At 41.1% G+C, this 24194-nt stretch overlaps 1 protein-coding gene across 4 annotated transcripts in view; it reads right to left on the bottom strand.

Moving 5' to 3' along the window:
• Positions 1 to 24194, bottom strand: part of WDR33 (WD repeat domain 33) — a 107137-nt gene that overhangs the window by 55314 nt on the left and 27629 nt on the right. For 3 of the 4 annotated variants that reach the window (XM_084891993.1, XM_084891994.1, XM_084891996.1), the window contains exons 2-4: positions 4217 to 4443; positions 3357 to 3425; positions 2516 to 2620 (exon numbers count right to left, since the gene is read on the bottom strand). In XM_084891993.1, coding sequence (XP_084748119.1) covers positions 2516 to 2620; positions 3357 to 3425; positions 4217 to 4420 — 378 coding nt within the window. In that variant the 5' untranslated portion in view covers positions 4421 to 4443. The remainder of the gene's footprint in view (positions 1 to 2515; positions 2621 to 3356; positions 3426 to 4216; positions 4444 to 24194) is intronic. The other variant, XM_084891995.1, reaches the window with a different exon arrangement.

The raw sequence follows: 24194 nt of genomic DNA, 5'->3' as shown, positions 1-24194 counted from the left end.
AGGCAGCTGACTGATGTTTCTCATCAATGTTTCTAACTTTCTATCCCTCTCTTTTCCTCTCTGTAAAAAAAATCAGTAAAATATATTTTAAATTTTTTTAATTAAAGAAAAAGTTAAGTACAATATAAGTAAGCACCTTGCTAAGCTACACAGGCCTAAGCACTCTAAAGAGCATTTCAAAACAAAATCTGCATAGACTTTATTTTCCTGGGGTAATGAGCAGACTAACATTATAAGATGTTCAGTCACCAGAAAGACTCAAAGCCTGAACATTAATAATAAGTACCAATTTAAGGGCATCAAAGCTATCAAAATTTTACTGGCAAATAAATGTACTATCAAAACTAAAACTAAGCCGAAACCGGTTTGGCTCAGTGGTAGAGCGTCGGTCTGCGGACTGAAAGGTCCCGGGTTCGATTCCGGTCAAGGGCATGTACCTTGGTTGCGGGCACATCCCCAGTAGGGGGTGTACAAGAGGCAGCTGGTCAATGTTTCTCTCTCATTGACGTTTCTAGCTCTCTATCTCTCTCCCTTCCTCTCTGTAAAATATCAATTAAAAAAAAAAAAAAAAACTTTAAAAAAAAAACTAAAACTAAAAAAAAAAAAAAAGCTTTTTAAAGCTCTCCTTTATTCATAGTACCATGCATTAACAAGTCTTATGCTGATCTCAAAAAAAAAAAAAAAAAAAAGTCATACAGCAGATTCATGACAAATACTACACCAATATTTTAATGCTACAATTTTCCTATTGTAGAAAAACCCCACTATTTTTTCAACTCTGGCTACTGTGGCTCAGTTAAAATTGGAGCATCATCCAGTACACCAAAAGATCGTGTGTTTGATTTTCAGTCATGGCACATATCCAGGTTTTGGATTTGAACCCCAGTTGGGGTGCATGTGGGAGGCAACCGATCAAAGATCCTCTCTCACACTGACATTCTTATGTTCTTTCTCTTTCTTTCCTTCTCCCTCCCTCTATTCCTCTCTCCTTCCCCAATCCCTTCTTCTCTCTGTTATATCAATAAAAATATACCATTAGATTAAATATATATTCTTTAAAAATACTTATTTGTTCTTACTTTTTATTTTCAAATTTCTATGATAGATTACACAACTCATTTTCCTTAGAAGATGCAAATACACAACTGTCAATATAACAACCCTATTTTCCAAAATAAAAACTGTGACACAGAGTTGAAAAATACAAGTTGCTTATAGGAATAGCAGGATGAGATACATAAAATGAAGACTATTTGGTAAATTATAAAGAAATATGTGACAATCTGGCCTTTCATTACTTACCTGCAGATTATGATTTGGATTATTATGAATAAAATCTTCCTACTTTCCTAGTTTCTGTTATCTGCTTGGATTCCAACCCAGTAAATACTATAGATCACAAACTGTAGACACAAAACCCACAGTTTCTATGTCTTAATAACTTGTAATCTGGATTACACCTTTAAGTGCAAATTTCCCCTAGGATCCCATAGATCCCAAAATGAGCAATTTACCCATATTACAAGATACGGAATAGAGAATGCTGATTCTATTCATTTCAAAAAGGTTTCCAGTTATTATGCAAAAAGGATATTAAAACAGCTGCAAACAAAATCATCCTATATTCTAGTTAGCTCTATTAACACAAAAGCCATTGAAGGTCTTTTACGGATGTTCCTTCTGGGCTATGCCTGAAGCAGAGTGACTGGATCATTTTATGCAGCTCAAACCAACATCTCTTTCAAGGCCCTCTCAGTTCTCCATAGGGTTCACCTCCCTAATATCAGAAATCTTACTCTTTTTTTTTTTTTGCTCCTTTGCCACATATTTTTTGCTCCTTTGCCACATATTTGCTATGACTGTCTTTTCTCTGTCCTGGTGTTTTGTTTTGTTTTGTTTTGTTTTTTACTGTGACTTTTGTCCAATTCTTACTTGCTCAACTTTGACTACTAACTAGCTTGAGAAAAGAAGTGAGAAGACTTTTTATTTTATTGCAAAACGCTTCAAATGTCACTTTTGAATCATGTCGATGTACAATTTATTTTAAAACTACACTTTAAAAATTTCAGTGAAAATATATGGAATACCTACTATGTATGTACCTTCGGAACTGACAATTATGGTCTACCATTTGTCTTCAGCTCTTCTCAGGTATTTTGCTTCCCAGTAACACCTAAACGTTTTCATTCACCTTTAGATGCTGCTTTCTAAATTCTACACAACAAAAGCATTTCTATTCAAGAGCAAGTCTGAGACCTACTGTAATATATATATTCATAACCGGCTCAGAAAAGAATTCTATGGAAATTGCAATAAGAAGAAAATAACCCAAAAGTAACACCTTACTAAATGCTGATATAGTAGATAATTGGGTATTCTAAAATAAAATTACTAGCGATACACTGATTTTTATCCCAGGTATATATTTAAAACAGTGTTTAATTTTCTTTGTCCTGTTATATTTACAGACTAACTAAGGATCAATTTTTCCAAAAATATCCAACAGAATACTTACCCTAACAACAAATACTGGACATTTTACTTTATTGGTTGATGTTCTAACAAATTTTGTTGTTACTGCATTCATAGGATTATTCAACATCCCTATAGGTGGGACCAGCTAAAAAAAAAAATAAATAAATAATACATATTGGATTTTAAGAGCTCCTGATGATGCACAGGACATAAGTCAAGGACATGCAAAGTTACTACTTCAACATTTAAAGACCAATTCAGGAATATAAAGAACTTTCAAAAATATTTTAATAGGTAATCCTATATAATAAAAGCCTAATATGCAAATTGCCCCCTCGGGTGTTTGACCAACAGGGAGTTCAATTACTTGCTATGATATGCGCTGACCACCAGGGAGCGGCATGAAACAAAGAAAGGCCCCAAGTGGCAGCTGGCAGCTGGTAGCTGGGGGAAGGAAGGCCCTGATAAGCCCTGGGTTCCTAGGGCTGTCACGGAACCCTACCCATGCATAAATTTTGTGCACCAGGCCTCTAATTAGTCTATATTAATTGAGGAAAACTGTGATACAGAAAAGTTAAATGTCACTTAATATAGACAAGCAACAAAATCAAGTACCTAATTTCCCCAATTCCTTCTCAAAGTCAATAATCAGCTAAATTTAAAATTAACTTTCCTATTACACAGATTTTGAGACAGTGTAATCTTTTGCTGAATACCACTTTAAGCCCCAAGTCAAAAGTTCACCCTTCATTAGATTAAAAGGAAAATTTAAATTGAGATGAGAGAAGTCCATGTTTGAATTTCAGATCACATTGTTTTCAGATTCACATATCTAAGCAAAGAGTTTTATATTAAGCCAGTATGGCATATCTTATACTTACATCATTATAATAACCTGCGTCAGGCTGAATTGCCCTCATATCTCTCTGGTCTCTTTGCCATATTCTATTCTGTTAAAAAGAGATTAATTAATTAGTTAATTAATCAATTGCTATATGATCTCATTGCACTCAATATGAAACTAATAAAATGTATGCTATTATTAAATGGGCGAAAAAACAGGATTAATATTTTTTCATTATGTTCTAAAACGTACATAATAGTTATCTTACTGACATTGATTAGAATTTCTTCCTTTCCTTACTCATATTATCCCCATCCAATCATCCAAGATTCTCTTAACCCTAAGACATTCTCACTGACCATACACATCTTAGTAACAGCAGGGGATGGAAGAGGGGGTAGAGGTAGATTCACAATTCCTTCAAAATCCTCAGCACAAAAACAATTCCTCATATCTTGCCCTTAATTTTCTTAATCCCTCTCTTCCATTTAAACTCCCTAGCCTAGTTTTCCAACTGAAACACATGGAAAAAACTAAATCTGTCTTTATCTCTGAATGAATCTTTTTCTCCTATCTGCCTGCAACATATTAATTCTTAAGTTGGAAATCTTTTAACAATTCGTGTATTCTGTAGTATTTCAATGCTGGCAGAGGGATCCCAGTATCCTCTTCCAAGATCTGTGGTGACCCTTTAGAACCAAACCTAGTTCTAATGTTAATAATTTTTGTGAAGATAATAATGCAGGTATTTTATTTTAAACACTAGTGATGGGCTGCACTTAAAATCCCAGTACTTTAAGAAATACAGCTCTCATTACTATTTTATTTTTTTTTAAAAACTTTCTCCTTTGTAATAAAACAAAGCTTGGTCACATGAAGCACAGGATCTGGACTTACCTCCAAATACTTAATTACAGACGGATTATAGTCTATGGTTTTTCGGTTTACTGCTTTTCTCATTCGTTTTCCATCAAAGGTAAGCTGCTGCATTGCTTGCTGCTGTGCAAAATCAGGTCGCTTATAAAACAGCTGTCGCGGTGCCTGATGTTGGAACCTTGGCATATGGAAAAAACGAGGAGGAGAACCAATTTCTGTAGCCATGGTGATGTTTTCGTTCTAGGACACTGGGGTATGGAAAAAGTACTTTCACTACAAATATCAGCACTGAAAACATTTTCAAATGAACATTTTTATACTTATCTTCCTTTTTCTAAATATGTTTCATTTGTAGCTTTTAGTCAAATTTTAGTCATTTACAAAATGAACTATTAGATTTAACGGCAAAAACCAGTTCCACATTTGAAAAGGGTCAATTCATAGAATCAGTTGTTAATATTAAGCACCTGCTGTAAAATTCAGCCTGATGGAATGAAAACCACAATTGAAAACAGCTTTGGTTGAGTTGGGGCGGTTGGTGTGCTATGCATGTGAGGGGTGGGAAGTGGGAGGGGGCAGAATGGGGGGATGGGAGAGTGCTTTCCCTGAAAGTGGTCAGAGGTTACATGGCCTCTGAAAATGGTTTGCTAATCACTTGATCCAGAAAACCCCACACAATCACTGAGAACTGTTCACATCTATATATATTATTGGTTTCAGAGAGAAAGGGAGAGGGAGAGAGAGAGAGAAACATCAGCAAGAGAGATCATTGAACAGCTGCCTCCAGGACACCTCCCTGGGGTTCGAGCCCACAGCCCAGACATGTGCCCTAACCTGGAATCAAAACCTGACCTCCTGGTTCATAGGTTGACGCTCAACCACCGAGTCACACCAGCCGGTGAGAACTGTTCAAATTTTTTAAATGAAGTTTCCATTAGATGTTTGATAGTATACCAAATCATTTTAAGTTTATCATAAGACCCCATTTATCACTAAAAAATTTTAAAAGCTGACTTTTGTCCTTTTAAATTTCCTAAGAATAGTGTAGAAGGAGGAATCAACTATGCTATTTCACCTGAATACTACAAGTGCATACATCTAATTTCAGGCTCCAAGGACCTACCACAGAAATCCTCACTATGTGTATTTACTTATTTATATAAAGCAGCATTAAGCTAACATTTGAATAGAAAAACTGTAAAGAGCTTATATAGAGTTTCAATTTTAACACTCTCCAGATAAACTTACATTCCAATAATATAAATATCCATGATTTAAAAACAATTCTTTAAATGTTTTTATTAATTTGAGAGAGAGAGGAAGGAAAAGGGGAGAGAGAAACATCCATCAGCTGCCTCTTGCTTGCCCCACACCAAGGATGGAGCCCACAACCTGACATGTGCCCTGACCAGGAATTGAAGTCGGAGAACTTTTGGTGTATGGGACACCCCTCAACCAATGAGCCACCAGGGCTAAAAACACACGTTAAGTGTATTTTTTAAATCAGACCATGAAAAACATAAAAAATGTTGGAGGAGGGGGAAGGGAAGGATGAGAGAGTGCTTTCCCTGAAAGTGACCAGAGGTGACCTCTGAAAATGGCTAGTCAGTTGATCCAGAAAAAAACCACAAAATCATGCGAATCAAAAGGTTCAAATCTTCATGTTCACTTTAAAAGCACTCTGATGAGCCAAGCCAGTGTGGCTCAATGATTGGGTATTCACCTATGAATCAGAAGGTCACAGTTCGATTCCCAGTCAGGGCACATGCCTAGATTGTGAGCTCGATCCCCAGTGGGGGTGGGGGGGCATACAGGAAGCAGCTGATCAATGATTCTCTCTCACCATTAATGTTTCTATCTCTCTTTCCTTCTCCCTTCCTCTCTGAAATCAATAAAAATATTTTTTAAACACACACACACACACACACACACACACACACAAAAAAAAAAAAAAAAACACTTGTGAAACTGCCCAAGCCATCAAGAGTATGCATATTAGGAAAGCCACCAAGTATCTGAAAGATGTCACTTTATAAAACAATGCACGCCAATTCGTTGTTACAATGGTGGGGTTGGTAGGTGTGCCCAGGCCAAACAATGGGCCAAAAAGACTGAATTTTTTATGTATATTCTTAAAAATGCAGAGAATAAAGCTGAATTTAAGGGTTTAGATGCAAATTCTCTGGTCAATGAGCACATTCAGGTGAACTAAGCTCCCAAGACTTGGGTACAACTTACAGAGTTCATGGGAAGATGATCCCACACGAGCTCCCTGTCACACTGACAGGATGCCTACTGAGAAATAACAGGTGATTTCCTGAACCAGAAAAGAGGCTGCACAGAAGAAAACAATATCCCAGAAGAAACTGAAGAAACGAAAATGTATGGCCCTAATAAATTCAACCTAACATAAATAATAATAAAAGTTAAAAGAAAAAAAACAGGAAAAAGTTTATCTGTAATCGGTCTCTGTATAGGATGATGGAAATACTTCAACAGAATTTTCAGCAGAATTTAATGGTTACTTTCTCAATATAAAAATATTCTATAAAAGAGTGAGCAAGTATTGACAGATTTAGTTGCCCATGATTTTAGAAGGTTGGTTATGTCATTTTTAAAGCTGAGCCTCTTGATAGAACAAAAGGCTCCATTTAGGTGCTTTTTAAGGTAATATGGATTATTTGAATCTGGATTTCACATCCATAAAATTCAGAAAATAAGTCCATGATAATAACGCTTCTAATCAGTAGCATTAAAACACTATTTGAAGAGTGTTTATAGTAACACATGGTTAATCAATTTCACTTCTACATATTTAAAAAATATTAGAAGCATTTCCACAATTATTTTTGTTTTAAAAACAGGAAAGGACCTAAAAATTTGTGATTTCCTTTGTATGAAAACATTCTTAGTATTACCTACTTCCTTCATCCTTGCTACTTCAGTCTCTTCTGAAAACATTTAATAATAACAATAGGGAGAAGAAGCATGAAGAGGAGGAGGGATGGGGGTAGTGGTAGTGAAGGGAGAGGGGAGAAATCCTGACTCCCACAAAACTTAATAGTGTTATAAAATAAGCATTCAATATGTATTATTTCCACTAGTCTGAAGCAATCCCAGAAGGTCCTTGGGACCTTTATTAGAAACATTAATCCTATCTAATAAAAGGCCAATATGCAAATCGTCCAAACAGCAGAACAACCAGTCACTATGATGCGCACTGACCACCAGGGGGCAGATGCTCAATGCAGGAGCTTCCCCCTGGTGGTCAGTGTGCTCCCACAGGGGGAGCACCACTTAGCCAGAAGCTCTGGGGAGTGGACCTAACCCATCAGTAAAGCATCCCCTGAGGGCTCCAGACTGCAAGAAGGCGCAGGCCAGGCCGAGACACCCCTCCACACTCCAAGTGCATGAATTTTATGCAATGGGCCTCTAGTGTGTGATAAGAGAATGTTTATTTCAATTCAAATCTCTTATAGCTATATGAGATTTTAATTGAAATGTAAAAAAAGCATTAAGCATTTGACTTAGTAAGTTTGGTGAAACTATTTGTTGACTCAGGTATCCCATGAATTCAACTAAGTTTCAGCATCCAAATTTCAACTAATGGCTTGAATTCAGATGTCATCACCAGTGATTCTAAAAAGATGTATGAGAGGTAATTTTTAAAACACTTTCCTTTCTGCTTTATTATCATCAAATTTCTAATTTTATTAGAATAAAATTATCCTAATATTCTAGTTCCTATTACTAACATCAAATAAGAATAAAGATATTTATACTCATCAAAGGAGGCTTTAAGGTTATTCAGGCAAAAAAGGAATTAAATTAGTGACACATGCTATAACATGGATGAATCTCAGTGAAAGAAGTCAGAAAAAAAGGTCACATATTGTGTCCTAGACAGTTTGCTCAGTGGATAAAGTGTCGACCTGCAGACTAAAGGGTCAAGGGCACATGCCCAGGTTCAGGCTTGATCTCCAGTAGGGGGAGTGCAGGAAGCAACCAATCAATGATTCTCACTCATTGATGTTTCTATCTCTCTCTCCTCTCCCTTCTTCTCTGAAATCAATAAAAATGTATTTTTGGGGGGAGGGGGGAAGAGTCACACATTGTATATGAAAAATCCAAAACATGCTAACACAGAAACATAAAACAGATTAGTGGCTGCCAGAGCCGGAGAAAGGCAGGAAAGAATAATGAATGAATGCTAAATGAGAATGAGGTTGCCTGTGAGGATGATGAAATGTTTTGGAACTAGACAGAGGTGGTGGCTGGAAAACACTGCTAATGTACTAAGTGGCACTGAGTCAGACACTTTAAAATGGTTAAGACAGTAAATTTTATGTTATGTGGCTTTTCCCTCAGTTGAAGAATTTAATGCACTGGGAGGGAAATCAGATGGTAAGTAGATGAAACATTAACAGAAAGTTGATGGTGTTGAGGCTGGATGCAAAGTGCTACACAAGAGCTAAATCAAGGATTTATTATACAAATATGGGGGAAATGACTGAAGTCAAATGCAAAACAATCAATACATGTTGTTACTCACACTTCTGAATAATTCATGTTAAAGAGAGAGAGAAAAATACTCCTTCATTTTAAACATTATAGAGGATAGGGGGAAATATCTTCCCATTTACAAATTTGTCAAGTAAAATTTGTTCTTAAAAAAAAAAAAAAAAAAAGCCTTTAAATTTTCCTTGAATGGTGAAGTTTTATTTGTTACAGATATAAAGGCCCAACATGAAGAAAGGGTGAAAACAGAAAGTACAATGATATTCTAAATCAAGACTTGGCTCTAAGTTGTCAATAATTCTATATAATATGTAATATGCAAATCAACCGAACTGCAGAACCATCAATCACTATGACATGCACTCATGCACTGACCTCCAGGGGGCAGACACTCAACACAGGAGCTGCCCCTGGTGGTCAGTGCACGCCCACAGGGGGGGCGCCGTTGAGCCAAAAGCCGGGCTCACGGCTGGCAAGTGCAGTGGCAGTGGTGGGAGCCTCTCGGACCTCCGCTGCAGGTGGGCAGGGAGGAGCGAGGGATCCCGGGCTGAGAGAGCCCTGGGCTGCAGCACCCACCCAACCCCCCGTCTCGTGTACCGGGGCCTCTAGTACCATAATAATTATATATGGTGTCAGATGGGTACTAGATTTATCAGCGTAATTACTTCTTAAGTTATGTAAATGTCTCATCACTGGGTTGTATGCCTGTATAATATTCTGACAACTGTAATAGAAAATAAATTTTTTTTAAAAGGCCAGTCCTAAAATAAAACTACTCATAACTAAGTGACCAGTCTTCACATAAGCCTCTCACCTCACCTCCTGTGAACTGTTATTACTTGCCCCAAAGCACAACAGAGCCCCTTAATGGCTGTACCGACTGAACTGTCCCCCCATCACTTCATATGTTGAAGTCCTAACATCCAGGACCTCAGAATGTGACTGTATTTGGAGAAAGGCCCCTAATCCATGACGGGTTTGCTTATAAGAAGAAATTAGGACACGGGCACTCATCAAAGGCAAAACATTTGAAAGCAAGAGAAAGATAGGTATCTGCAAGCAAAGGCCTCTGAAGAAACCAATCCTGCTCATATCTTAATCTGGAACTCCAAAACTGAGCAAACCTCCGAGTCTGTGGAAGTTGATTATAGCAGCCCAAGCTGACTATGAGAGTGGCAGAGTCAGAGCAAAATACCTGGATCTCCTGACTCTCCTTCAACACCAGTTGTCAAAAGATTTCAATAATGACTTTAACAGCTTTCTCTAGCTGAAGAGAGAAAACATGAGGTTGGAAATCAGTGACCCAGACAGAACTCAAGTCATTAAAACTATCCCTTCAGGCTTCACTCAGAACTATACTTCAAAGACACACACACACACACACACACACACACACACGAGGCCCGGTGCACAAATTCCTACACGGGTGGGGTCCGGCCGGCCCAGCCCCTATCGGAGCAGAACGAGGCTGGGCCTGTGAGGAGGAGGAGATGGCAGGAGGTTGGCTAGCCTAGCTGGCTGGGCAGTTGGCCAGCAGGCGCCCCCCCCCCCCCAATTGAGGTTAGGGGTGTGGTCAGGGTTGGGGCCAGCCAGGAGAAGGGGCTGTGGACAGAAGGGTGGGCAGCCCTGCCTCTGATTGGGTTGGGGGCTGATCTGGTGTGGGGCTTGGGGCTGGGCTGGGGAAGCGTATGCAGGAGGTTGGCCCCATACCTTATTGGATGGGGGGCTATCAGGAGTGGGGCCAGCCAGGGGCAGCGGCTGCAGCCGTGGGCCAATCAGGGTGGTGGGGGCCATCAGGAGCAAGGCTAGTGGGGGAAAGAGGGTGGGTATTTGGCCAGCCAGCCCTGCCCTTAATCAGGGTGGGAGAGCCTGGTAGTGGACAGTATTTATTAAAGGATACTTTTGAGAATCATAACTGGGAAGAATGGAAAAAGAGCAGATTTGAGGTCCTGAGAGACCAGGGATGGGGCAGAACCCCTGCAGCAATGATGCAAGCATCCTGCCCATCACTCAGCACCTGTGTATGCAAATTAACCACCATCTTTGTTTGGTTAATTTGCATCTCACCCTTGAGTGGCTGGTGGCATAGCGGAGGTATGGTCAATTTACATGTTTGTCTATCATTAGGTAATATTAGAGGCCCAGTGCATGAATTCCTGTATGGGTGGGGTCCGGCCAGCCTGGCCAGGGGAAGGGGACATGGGCAGTTGGCCAGCCTGTCTTCTGGTCGAACTCGTGGTCGAAGGGAAATTTGCATATTAGCTTTTTATTCTATAGGATATACACTGAGTGGCCAGATTATTATGAGTTCAAAGATCATAATAATCTGGGCACTCAGTTACAGACTAGAGGCCCGGTGCACAAAATTCGTGCACGAGGGGGGGGGGGTTCCCTCAGCCTGGCCTGCACCCTCTCCAATCCAGGACCCCTTGGGGGATGTCCTACTGCTGGTACAGGCCCAATCCTGCAGGCCTAAACCAGCAGTCGGACATCCCTCTTACAATCCAGGACCGCTAGCTCCTAACCACTCACCTGCCTGCCTGCCTGATCACCCTAACCACCTCTGCCTGTCGGCTTGATCCACCCCTAACTGCTCTCCCCTGCCAGCCTGATTGCCCCCTAACTCCCCTCCCCTGCCAGCCTAATTACCCCTAACTGCCCACCCCTGCTGACCTAATAACCCCCTTAAGAGCCCTCCTTGCTGGCCTAATCGCCCCTAATACCCTTCCCTGCCGGCCTTGATTGCCCCTAACCACCTCTGCCTTGGCCCCCCATCACCGTGGCTTTGTTGGGAAGGATGTCTGGAAGATGCTCAGTCAAATTAGCATATTATCCTTTTATTAGTATACATATCATCAAATTCAGGAAAAAATCAGAGAGTCATCCTTCATAAAAAGAATTACTGGGATTTCTACTCACTGCAGTATTCACTTGAGCTACTCTATCATAACACTACAATTTAAACTAGAAGTCAGACTTGTCACTATAGCATATTCATCTCAGATCTGGGGAATCATAAAAAATGCAATTCAAGAATTAAATCAGTGAGCACTAAAGTACTTAATAAGCTCTCAAGACAGATATGGACACAGACACACAAAGTCTGCTCTCAAGAGACTAACAAGATTTTCAGAAGGAAAAAAAAAAAAAAAAAAAAAAGCTAAAAAAAAAGCAGTATGAGAAACTACTATTTTCTGAGAGTCTACTATGCCTGTCTGCCAATAACTCTTATAGGAAACAGGGAGACGGTATGGCTTACAGCATAATTTAACCTTAAGAAGTTTTAAATTTGAAGCAGGATGGGGAAAAGGGGAGGGAAAGATACAGTTAGAAAATAAACAAAATACATGACACACTCACTCAGCATACCATGGTCAGCATAATCTTTCCCCAAATCAAACAATAAAAAATAACCTTCCCCAAACAAACATTTCTGACTCTTAACCATAACATCTGATCTCCAGCTAAAACACAGATAAGCCCGGCTGGTGTGTCTCAGTGGTCAATTGAGCATCGACCTATGAGCCAGGAGGTCATGGTTCGATTCCCTGCCAGGCCACAGGCCCAGGTTATAGGCTCAGTCCCCAGTGTGGAGAGTGCAGGAGGCAGCCAATCAATGATTCTCTCTCATCATTGATGTTTCTATCTCTTCCCTCTCCTTTCCTCTCTGAAATAAAAAAAAATATATTTTAAATAAAAAGATAATAATAAAACACAGATAAAAGGTATGCTATGTAATAAAAGCCTAATATGAAAATTGTCCCCTCGGGCAGTCATTCTATGACATGTGCTGAGCACCAGGGGGCTGCACGAAAGATGGCAGGTATTGGAGATGCAACGCTGGCAGCGGGTGACAGTGAGGCACTGCCGACCCCAATGAGACCCAATGAGAGTGGGATAACAGTGGGATGGTGGAGCAGGTGAGGGCATGGCACCAGGCCAAGACGGGTGGGAGCTGGGGCTCAACTGCCCCGCAGACGGTGACCAGCAGCAGCAACAGGAGATGGGGCCACCACCCAGCTCCCAGGCACTGAGGGAGCCGGGCAGTGGGCTAAGCCTTGATCGATCACCCTGCAGGCGGGATGGTGGAGCAGGTGAGGGGTGGCACCAGGCCAAGTCAGGGTGCTAGGTGGAGCACAACTGGGCTACAAGGCTGGGGACACAATCTGGGCCGGATCTGCACAAGCATCCCGAGAGACCTCACCCATGCACAAATTTGTGCCTCAGGCCTCTAGTATTTTTATAGGAAATTACCTTGCTAAAACTTAACTAATTCTACAAATTTGATCCAAAACTAATTCAGTTGAAAGCACCAAATACTTCACATAATTGAATAAAAAGAGCTCTAAACTGATTCAAGCAGAGTGGAAATGAAGCTCTGCATCAAAACAATCCTATCCCTGGAGAGTCATAACTGGGCCTGTAGTAGTTTTCTTCAAACAAGAAGTCATGCCCTACTGGTGGTTCCTGAACTCAATGTGGCTGACAACCAGCATTACTTTAATAATTGTAAAAATAACAAAACACAGAATACATAAGATTAAACTGCACAGTTTAAAGGAAAGAAATGATTTTGTGAAACTTATGGGTGCATTAAAATACCTAGGATAGCCAAAACCGGTTTGGCTCAGTGGATAGAGCATTAATCTGCAGACTGAAAGGTCCCAGGTTCGATCACGGTTAAGGGCACATACCTTGGACACAACCCCAGTGAGGGGCGTGCAGGAGGCAGCTGGTCAATGTTTCTCCCTCATTTATGTTTCTAACTCTCTATCTCTCTCCCTCCCTCTCTGTGGAAAATCAATAAAATATATTTTAAAAAATAAAATAAAATACCTAGGGTAGCAAGTACAATTACTATAGGGCTTTTAAAAATAATAAAGGTTTTTAGAGAATCCAAGATGGCTGCCCAGATAAACACCAAGCCGCAGCCGCACACAACAATTTCAATAAAATACAACTAAAATATAAAATGGACATTACCCAGAACTACAGGAAAGTCGACTAATGAAATTCTACAACGAGAAGCAAGGAGAAAACCAGAAGGAAGCGCGGAGGAGCTGTAAAAGCCTAAGGTACGGAGACACGAGGCGCGCGGAGAGGACGGAGCCGGAGAGGACGGAGGCCAAGTGCCTGGCTGGCATTCCCTAGCGGGAAAGAGATAAAACTCCAACTGTGCTGGGCCCCAGTTCTGACTGCTCTGAACCCCAGTTCTAGGCCAGACCCCGGGGACACAGGCTCAAACAGAGGGAGCTGGGCTGTAAGGCAGAACCCCGGGGGAGCGGCGAGAGGAGTTCCCGGTAGCGCGCACAATGCACGCAGAGAAGGGACGGTCGGCTGTGCCGCGGGATTGCCCTGGCGGGAAGGAGACAGGGGCTCCAGACTGCTCTGAACGCCACCTCCAACTCAACTGCCAACTGAACTGAACCCCAATACCGGGCTCATTGGGGGAGAGCCTAGACTGTTTGGTAGCAGGCGAAAATCGAGGGCACCTTTCTCTTTGCAGCGAGTACTGAAGGACCCTGAGACCCAGGAGCCGCATAGGGCAGGGCTGACAGAAGCCAAGGCTGTAGGCTCCACCCTGAAACTCCGCCCCATCTGTAGCTGTGAAATGCGACAACAAAATAGATCACAGAAAGAAATGGAGGACAACAAGCGACTGGATATAGAGTTCAAATCTACACTTATAAGGTTTTTCAAGAATTTCGTAGAAAAGATTGATAAGACCTAAGAGGATATGAAAAGAGAGCAACTAGAATTAATAAGGAATCAACAAGAAATGATAAGGGATCAACAAGAAATAAAGAATACATTGTCTGAAATAAAAAATATTATACAGAGTCCTAAAAACAGAATGGAAGATCGCAAGAATCAAGTCAAAGATTTGGAACATAACAAGCCAGAAGACACTCCTCCACAGAAGCTGGAAGGCAAGAGAATCCAGAAAGTTGAAGATAGTGTAAGAAACCTCTGGGACAACTTCAAGCGAACCAATATCAGAATTATGGGGTCCCAGAAGATGAGAGAGAGCAAGATATCGAAAGCATACTGAAAGAAATAGTGACAGAAAACTTCCCCCACCTGGTGAAAGAATTAGACTTACAAGTCCAGGAAGCGCACAGAACTCCAAACAAAAGGAATCCAAAGAGGACCACACCAAGAAACATCATAATTAAAATTCCAAGAGCAAAAGACAAAGAGAGAATATTAAAAGCAGCAAGAGCAAAGAAGGTAGTTACCTATAAAGGAGCTGATTTGTCAACAGAAACCATGCAGGCCAGACGGGAATGGCAAGAAATATTCAAGGTGATGAACAGCAAGAACCTACAGCCAAAGATAATCTATCCAGCAAAGCTATCACTCAGAATCGAAGGTCAGATAAAGAGCTTCACTAATAAAAAAAAAAGCTAAAGGAGTTCATCAACACCAAACCAGAATTATATGAATTGCTGAAGGGGGTTCTTTCAGAAGAGAAAGTAAATAAAGATAAAAATTATGAACAACAAATACGTAACTATCAACAAGTGAATCTAAAAACCAATGAAATTAAAAAAAAAAATCTGATGAACAATATTAACTGTTGAATATAATAGAATCAGAGGTATGGAAGGGGAGTGAACTGAAGATTCTTGGGGAAAAGGGGAGAGGGGGATGTGGGAAGAGACTGAACATAAACTGTGCACCTATGGATGAGGACAATGGGGGGTGGGGAAAGGGCAGAGGGTGGGGTGGGAACCTGGTGGAAGAGAGCAATGGGGGGAGGGGGAGTAACGTTTGTAATAATATGAACAATAAAAATTTATTTTAAAAAAAATTAAAAAATAATAATAATAAAGGTTTTTAGATCCCCACTCTCATTAACAAAATCCCGGTGCCCAAAGTCAGAACTTTAGCCTGGGAACCTCTATTTCAGATTATGTATCTCCAGACTAATAGAACCTGGGATGGACAGTCTACTTATCTGAACTTTGAAGGGATTTATGTGAGTGGTAAACAAGGCCAGTAACAAATTGAGCAGCTTGCTCTCTTCTTCACTGTCCAATCCTCCTATTTAATAAAAGGGTAATGTGCAAATTAACCATCACTCCATCACAAAGCTGGCGGCTGCGCCCAATCCTCTCAGCCCCGCAGGATTCCCCTAGTACAGGGCGGACTCCCCTAGTTACAGGGTGGGCAGCCGCTGAGAGTGACCTGGCAGAATGCTTGCTTCATCACCATGGCGACAGGGCAATCCTTCCTCGCCCGGTGTGGATGGGCCTCTGAGCCACGGAAAGCATCTGGGCAGTGGGCGCGGAGTAGCCAGGCCCTGCAGAGAGCTACTGATGCACTGATTCATGCTCAGGGCTACCAGGCTATATTATAATAAAAAGCCAGTGACCATAACATCGTAACAACCAAACCACTGGTCACCAGGAGGTGCTTGAAACACCCCTTGGTCCCTCCCCTGCCCACTCATGGCGGCAGGGCGGGGCTCGTGCAAAAGGGCTCACGCAGCGAGGCAGGGCTCATGGCTTGCGTGGCTTGCGATGGACTCACGCAGCGCGGTGGGCCTCACAAGAAATGGCTCGCAGCTTGCATGGTAGCTTGCGGCAGCAATCTACTCACACACAATTTCATGCCCACTGGGCCTCTAATCTTTAATAAATTCGAATCCAGAACAAATCAGGAGAAATTATATTAAAACCATTTAATCTTTTAAAAGAATAAAATACAGTAGCCATTTAAATAAGTGGATTTTAAAAGTTCACATGATCTTGTCCTGGCCAGGTGGCTCATTTAGTTAGAGCATCATCCTGTTACACAAGGGGTGTAGGTTCAACACCTGGTTGGGCCACATACAAGAATTAACCAATGGAGAAACCAAGATGGCGGCATAGGTAAACGCCTAACTGCAGCCTCACACAACGATTTCAAAAAATACAACTAAAATATAAAATGGACATTATCCAGAACTACAGAAAGTTCACTGACTGGAAATTCTACAACTAGAAGGAAAGAGAAAACCAGAAGGAAAATCAGAGGAGCTGTAAAAGCCTAAGGTACGGAGACACGATGCGCACGTGGGGAGAGGACGGAGCCGGAGAGGAGGGGTGGCTGAGTGCCTGGTTGGCGTTCCCTAGCGGGAAGGAGATAAAAGCTCCGGACTGTGCTGAATCCCAGTTCCGACTGCACTGAACCCCAGTTCTAGGCCAGACCCTGGGGACCCAGGCTCATACAGAGGGATTCTGGGCTGTAAGGCGGAAACTCGGGGGAGCGACGAAAAGCAGAGCCCCGGAGTCGTGCACAATGCACGCAGAGGACTGTTGACTGTGCCACTGGATTGCCCTAGCGGGAAGGAGACAAAAGCTCTGGACTGTGCTCAGCCCCACTTCGAACTGCACTGAACCCAGTTCTAGACCAGACCCTGGGGACCCACGCTAATACAGAGGGAATCTGGGCTGTAAGGCAGAAACTCAGGAGAGTGGAGAAAGGCAGAGCCCCAGAGTCGCATGTTACATGCAGAGGATGGTCTGTTGACTGTGCGCTGGATTGCCCTAGCGGGAAGGAGAGAAGAGCTCCGGACTGCTCTGAACCCCAGTTCCAGGTTCATTGGGGGAGAGACTAGATTGTCTTGTAGTGGGCGAAACTCGAGGGCACCATTCTCTCAGAGGTGCTTGTAGCGAGTACCAAAGCAGCGAGTACCAAAGGACACAAAGGAACACTGAGACTCAGGAACCTCATAGGCGGGGCTAACAGGAAGCCAAGGCCGTAGGCTCCACCCTGAAACTCCGCCCCATCCAAGCTAAGCACAGAGGCTTTTGAATAAGGCTGTCTCTCTGCTTAGACACAACTGATCCTCACAGCCAATTGGCCTGGAGGTCAGTTCCTCCCAGTGATACCAACAACAATCAAGACTTACCTACAAAAGGCTGTACACACAGTCAACAAAGGGGTGCACCAAGAGTGTCCACCTCAGATAACTGAGAGGCTGACCCACTGAACCACATAGGACACCTTAACACACAAAGCCACCCTACCAACTCAGGGAAGCAGCAAAAATGCTGAGACAAGGAAACAGATCACAAACGAAAGAAATGGAGGACAAAAAGCAATTGGATATAGATTTCAAAACCATGCTTATAAGGTTTTTCAAGAATTTCCTAGAAAAGGCCAATAAAATAAACAAGACCTTTGAGAATATGAAAAGGGATCAACTGGAAAAAAAAGAATATATTGTCTGAAATAATAAATATTATACAGAGTCCTAAAAACAGAAGGGAAGATCACAAGAATCAAGTAAAAGATTTGGAACACAAAGACCCAGAGGACACTCCTCTGCAGAAGCAAGAAGACAAGAGAATCCATAAAGTCGAACATAATGTAAGAAACCTCTGGGACAACTTCAAGTGAACCAACATCAGAATTATGGGGGTCCCAGAAAAAGAGAAAGAGCAAAATACTGAAAACATATTGAAAGAAATAGTGACAGAAAACTTCCCCCACCTGGGGAAAGAAATAGACTTACAAGTCCAGGAAGCGTACAGAACCCCAAACAAAAGGAACTCAAAGAGGACCACACCAAGACACATCGTAATTAAAATTCCAAGAGCAAAAGACAAAGAGAGAATATTAAAAGCAGCAAGAGAAAAGCAGGCAGTTACCTATAAAGGAGCACCCATAGGATTGTCAGCTGTTTTCTCAACAGAAACCATGCAGGCCAGACGGGAATGGCAAGAAATATTCAAGGTGATGAATAGCAAGAACCTACAGCCAAAAATACTCTACCCAGCAAAGCTATCACTCAGAATTGAAGTCCAGATAAAGAGTTTCACAAATAAAAAAAAAGCTAAAGGAGTTCATCACTGCCAAACCAGAATTATATGAATTGCTGAAGAAGGTTCTTTAGGAAGAGGAAAAAATAAAGATAAAAATTATGAACAACAAATATGTAACTATCAACAAGTGAATCTAAAAACTAAGGGAATTAAAAAATGTGATGAACAATATTAACTGGTGAATATAATAGAATCAGAGGTATGGAAAGGGAATGAACTGACGATGCTTGGGGAAAAGAGCAGCGGGGGGTGCAGGAAGAGACTGAACATAAACTGTGCACCCATGGACGAGGACAGTGGGGGGTGGGGAAAGGGCAGAGGGTGGGGTGGGAACCTGGTGGAGGTGGGGGAAAAATGAAGAACTTCTGTAATAATATGAATAAAGGTTTATTTTTTTTTAAATTAACCAATGAACCAATGCAACAACAAATTGATGTTTCTTTCTTTCCCTTCTTCTCTCGCTCTCTCTCTCTCTCTCTCTCTCTCTCGAAAAATCATTCAATGAAAATAAAAAGTTCACATGATCTTGACTGTTCAGATACACAAACCTATCCAGAAGGTTATGTTACCACATGATTCCATTTAAATGACATTGCTGAAATAAAATGACAGTGATGGAGATTAGTGATTGCCAAGATTAGGGATACGGATAGAGGTGTGGTTATAAAAAAGAAATCTTTATAGAGATGAACTGTTAAAAATCTTGACTATGGTGGTGGATACACAAATATACACATACAATGAAACTGAAAAGAAACACAAACACACACACACACACACAAAATTGAATAGAAAAATCAGGAAATCTTTAAGATCAATAGATATCAGTGTCAATATTCAATTTAAAATAATATTGTACTGTATTTTGAATGTTGTTACCATTGGAAGAAATTAGGTAAGTTATTCAGGATCCCTCTGAATTATTTTTTGCAAATTTACCATAGAATTACCTCGATTAAAAAAAATCAATTTTAAAATGTTAACATGAGCAATTCACAAGTTGGTTAGAACAAACAGCCCATGCTGAGAGCACAAATACTGGTATGGAAGAGTCAACTTAAAGGCAAGCATTTTAAGACTCTTACCATAAATTTGTTGATTAAACTTGACATTAAAAATCAATTTTGAAAAGAAACCAAGATGGCCACATAGGGTAGACACCGGAATGCAGCCTACGACAACAAATTTGAATTTAGAACTGAAAAACAGGGGAAACATCACCCTGAAGTGCCAGACGGCTGGCTGAGAGGAGGCTCTACCATCTGGGAAGGAGAAAGAAGGCGCGCTGAACCTCAGGAACTGTGAAGGTGCGGAGAACTGTGCGCGCGAAAAGGCGGCCGCAGATTTTGCTGCTGGCTTGCTTGCAGAGTGCAGAGAGGGCGGGCCAAGTTCGCTGCTGGCTTAGTCCCTGTGCGCCGAGAGGGCGAACAGCTAATGCGCGGCTGGCTTTCTTGTTCGGAAGGAAAACAGAACCACCCTATTGCGCTCATAGACGGCCCCAGACAGGAAGAGGCCAGACTGTCAGGCAGTGGGCAGAGATCTCTCGGAGGTGTGTGAAGCCAGAGGCCATTATTGCGGGACTCAGAAACCAGATCCTTGTAGGGAGGGGCTGAATAAAGCTTGTCTGCACCACCCGAGACTCCGCCCCATCCAAGCGGAGCACAGAAGCCCTTCCAGTGGCTAGCTTCCTCGTTCGCTGCCAATAGGACTCTCCTAGGGAGGGGCAGGCAGGAATCTAAAGCTTCTCTGCAACCAATTGTGCGGGATTCAACAAAGCTTGTCTGTGCCACCCCGAGACTCCGCCCCATTCAAGCAGAATACAGAAACCCTCCTACCTGAGACACTTCTGATCCTCATAGCCAATTGGCTTGGAGATCAACACTTCCCAGTGATACCAACAACAAGCAAGGCTTAACAACAAGACTGCACACACAGCCCACAAAGGGCTACACCAAGACTGTCCACCTCAGGTAACTGGGAGGCTGACTCACTGAACCATATAGGACATCTTAGCACACAAAGCCACCCTACCAACTCAGGAAAGCTGAGAAAATGCCGAGACAAGGAAATAGATCACAAACAAAAGAAATGGAGGAAAAGAAGAGATTGGATATAAAGTTCAAAACCACACTTATAAGGTTTTTCAAGAATTTCCTAGAAAAGGTCGATAAGACCTATGAGGAGATGAAAAGGGATCAACAAGAACTAATAAGGGATCAACAAGAAATAAAGAATACATTGTCTGAAATAAAAAATATAGAGTCCTAAAAACAGAATGGAAGATCGCAAGAATCAAGTCAAAGATTTGGAACATAAAGAGCCAGAAGACACTCCTCCACAGAAGCTAGAAGGCAAGAGAATCCAGAAAGTTGAAAATAATTTAAGAAACCTCTGGGACAACTTCAAGCGAACCAACATCAGAATTATGGGGGTCCCAGAAGATGACAGAGAGCAAGATATTGAAAACATACTGAAAGAAATAATGACAGAAAACTTCCCCCACCTGGTGAAAGAAATGGACTTACAAGTTATTACTAACTGGTGAATATAATAGAATATAATAGAATCAAAGGTATGGAAGGGGAGTGAACTGACGATTCTCGGGGGAAAGGGGAGAGGGGGGTGTGGGAAGAGACTGAACATAAACTGTGCACCTATGGATGAGGACGGGGGGGGGGGGGGGGGGGGGCAGAGGGTGGGGTGGGAACCTGGTGGAGGGGAGCAATGGAGGGGGGGGGGCAGAAATGAGGAACATTTGTAATAATATGAACAATAAAGATTTATTTTTTTAAATCAATTTTAATTAACTCTGGATATATATAAGTTTTCCAACTTTTTCAGCTTTTAGCCACAGACTTAACTGTGTAATTCTTCATAACTTATAGTAAGTAGTTTCCGTTGTATATTTAGCCATAAAGTTACTTAAACTTTTCAGTAGATAAAAAATGTAATGCACTAGACCAGTTTAATGTATCTTTACTTGATACTTTACTGGGCTTTTTACAATTAGTTTTCTGCAATAAATCAAAAGATGATTTTAATATATACTGCATATATGACCACAAATCTGGCTGTCTATTTAATTAGAAAGTGACAACTCAATATCTCAAAATGTGCTTCAGGGATAAAGAAACCTGTACCATCAATTGTTCTCACAGGAAATAAAAATCAGCAAGTTATTGGGTGTGGTTTTCCCCCTGGTCATAGAAAAGAGGGTTTCCCCATTTTCCCCTTGTGCTTTAATACATTAAGTTATCAACTATTTAAATCAATAAAAGACAAAATAATTCTCATTGGAAAATTGCAAAAATAAACAAAAACTAAGTTCCATTTTCTAGATAAGGTAAACATAAAATGACACCCCTAACCCCAAAGCTGGAATAAGGAATTCAAAGTCTCAAGTATGAGCTGAAACCCAGAGTTCCCAAAGCCAGGCTTGAAGGTTCTCATTTTCACTTCGGTTTAATGGTATGGGAAATAAACTTAGTAGCAGATATTTCTTTTTTTTTTTTTTTGAAAAAATAGGATTTTAATGTCTCTTTCTATTAATATCTTGCATTTTTATTTTTATTTATTTATTTATTTATTTAAAATCAATCTTTCTTTCTTTCTTTTTTTTAATAAATCTTTATTGTTCATATTATTACAAAGGTTCCTCATTTCTTCCCCCCTCCACCAGGTTCCCACCCCACCCACCTCCCCCTCCCCACCCCCCATTGTCCTCATCCATAGGTATACAGTTTATGTTCAGTCTCTTCCTCCGTCCTTTTCCCCCAGAACAGTCAGTCCACTCCCCTCCCATATCACAGACTCTACTACAATGAACCGCTATAATTGTTCATCAGGATTTTCAATCTCCTTTTGTTGTTGTTTTTTTTGTTGTTGTTGTTTTGTTTGTTTTTTTTAATTAATAAACTTTTACACTTCTAAGAATAAATTTTAAAATCTAATAATTTTAAACCTTGTTTTTTTTCTGCCCTGGGAATTGAGAGCAAACTTGTTTACATGTAAACTTGCCCTTAGGCTATCAAAAGGTGTAGCCATTCAAGTGTAAATGGACACATTGTTTAAACCAGTGATTCCCAAAGTGGTCTATATCGACCCCCAGGGGTCTATGACAACCTGCAAGGGGTCTACATCAGCGAAAAAAAAATTTGGGGGTCCATGAAATGAAAATGGGGGTCCACGATAGTGGATCTCAACATACACTGATAGTACCTATTTACTTACATCATATTATCTTATAATATAAAAACATATAAATTATTTATAAAAGTACCTATGAAGTAAAAAATTTATTATATATGTTTATAAAATTGTGTAAATTGTAGGATAAAAACCTCCATATAATGATATACCAGTATCATCTTGTTACAAGCATACGCGCAGTAAACATTCTTGCCAATTTTTGTCTCAAAGCTTCGCGAACTTGCACCGACTTGTTCAATCCGTCACTCTATAAATATGAATGTGAGAAAAATACGTTCATTCGTTTCCTGAATCTTGAATAGGAAAGTGCTGAGAAAATATTTAAAAAAATATAAACTGGTAGTTTATCATACAAATTATAGTGAATCAGTGTTATTTTGTTTGAGAATGCCGGAGAAAAGTAGGTACATTATTTTTTATTAAATTTTAACACTAAACTTCACTACAGTTAGAAATTTACAAAAAAATCAATATCAGGTAAGTAGGGGGTCTACCCAAAACCGAAAAACATGGCAAGGGGTCTACGGCACAAACAAGTTTGGGAACCTCTGGTTTAAACAGAGCTGCTGGTTGGAATCGGATTACCTGTTCTGGGAGGGAAGGGCTTGTCATTCCCTTTCTCCATTAAAATTAAGGTGTTAGTTAGCTTTAAAACCTCTTTTTGGCAAGAGACCTTAAACTTTCAGAACTTTAAATTTTTCAGATAGTAAATCAGTTACTTAGCATTTTCTCAAATCAATAATACCTCCACATGCCCAAGGATACACTTCACACAAAAGACATTTCCAAATCGATCAACCAACCTCATCCAGGCCCACACAAGGCACTCACAGATCAACACCCCAGCGCTATACTAACTCAACACATCCAGATCTAAGCCTTCCTCATTTGATTCTGCAGACCCTCAAGTTCCCCCAAAAGTTTCCAGCCATGTCTGAGAGGCAGCCTTGGGGCGGAGGCAGGTGAGGAGCAAGCTGTTCCAGGCCTGACTGCTCCGGGTCTGGCCACTGCCGCTCCCGACCTGGCTGATCCGGTCGTGGCTGCTGCTGCTTTGGGCCTGGCCGCACCCGACCCAGCTGCTCTGGGCCCGGCTGCTTCAGGCTCGGCCGCTCCGGGCCTGGCTGCTCCCAGTCTAGCAGCAGCAGCAGCAATTTCTAAAAGCTCCCAGGTAATACTAAACTGTGACAAAATTTGGGAACCACTGACTTACTTCTGAAAATTTCCTTATACCAACAAGTTCTTAATCTTTTTACTTCAGGACCTCTTTACTCTTAAAAATTGAGAATTCCCCCAAATTCGTTAATTGTGGTATTTATATCTATATAATTGTCATGTTAGAAATTAAAACAGAAAAACACAAAGTAATTCATTTTAAAATGATAAACTCATCAATTCCCCTAAGTAACCTGAGGTGACCTCTGAAAATGGTTCGCTATTCACTTGACCCAGAAACCCCC

The sequence above is a fragment of the Pipistrellus hanaki genome (genome assembly GCF_964339955.1).
Source record: "Pipistrellus hanaki genome assembly, chromosome: 8".
NCBI lineage: Eukaryota > Metazoa > Chordata > Mammalia > Chiroptera > Vespertilionidae > Pipistrellus > Pipistrellus hanaki.
This window is presented reverse-complemented; position numbering and strand designations above follow the sequence as displayed.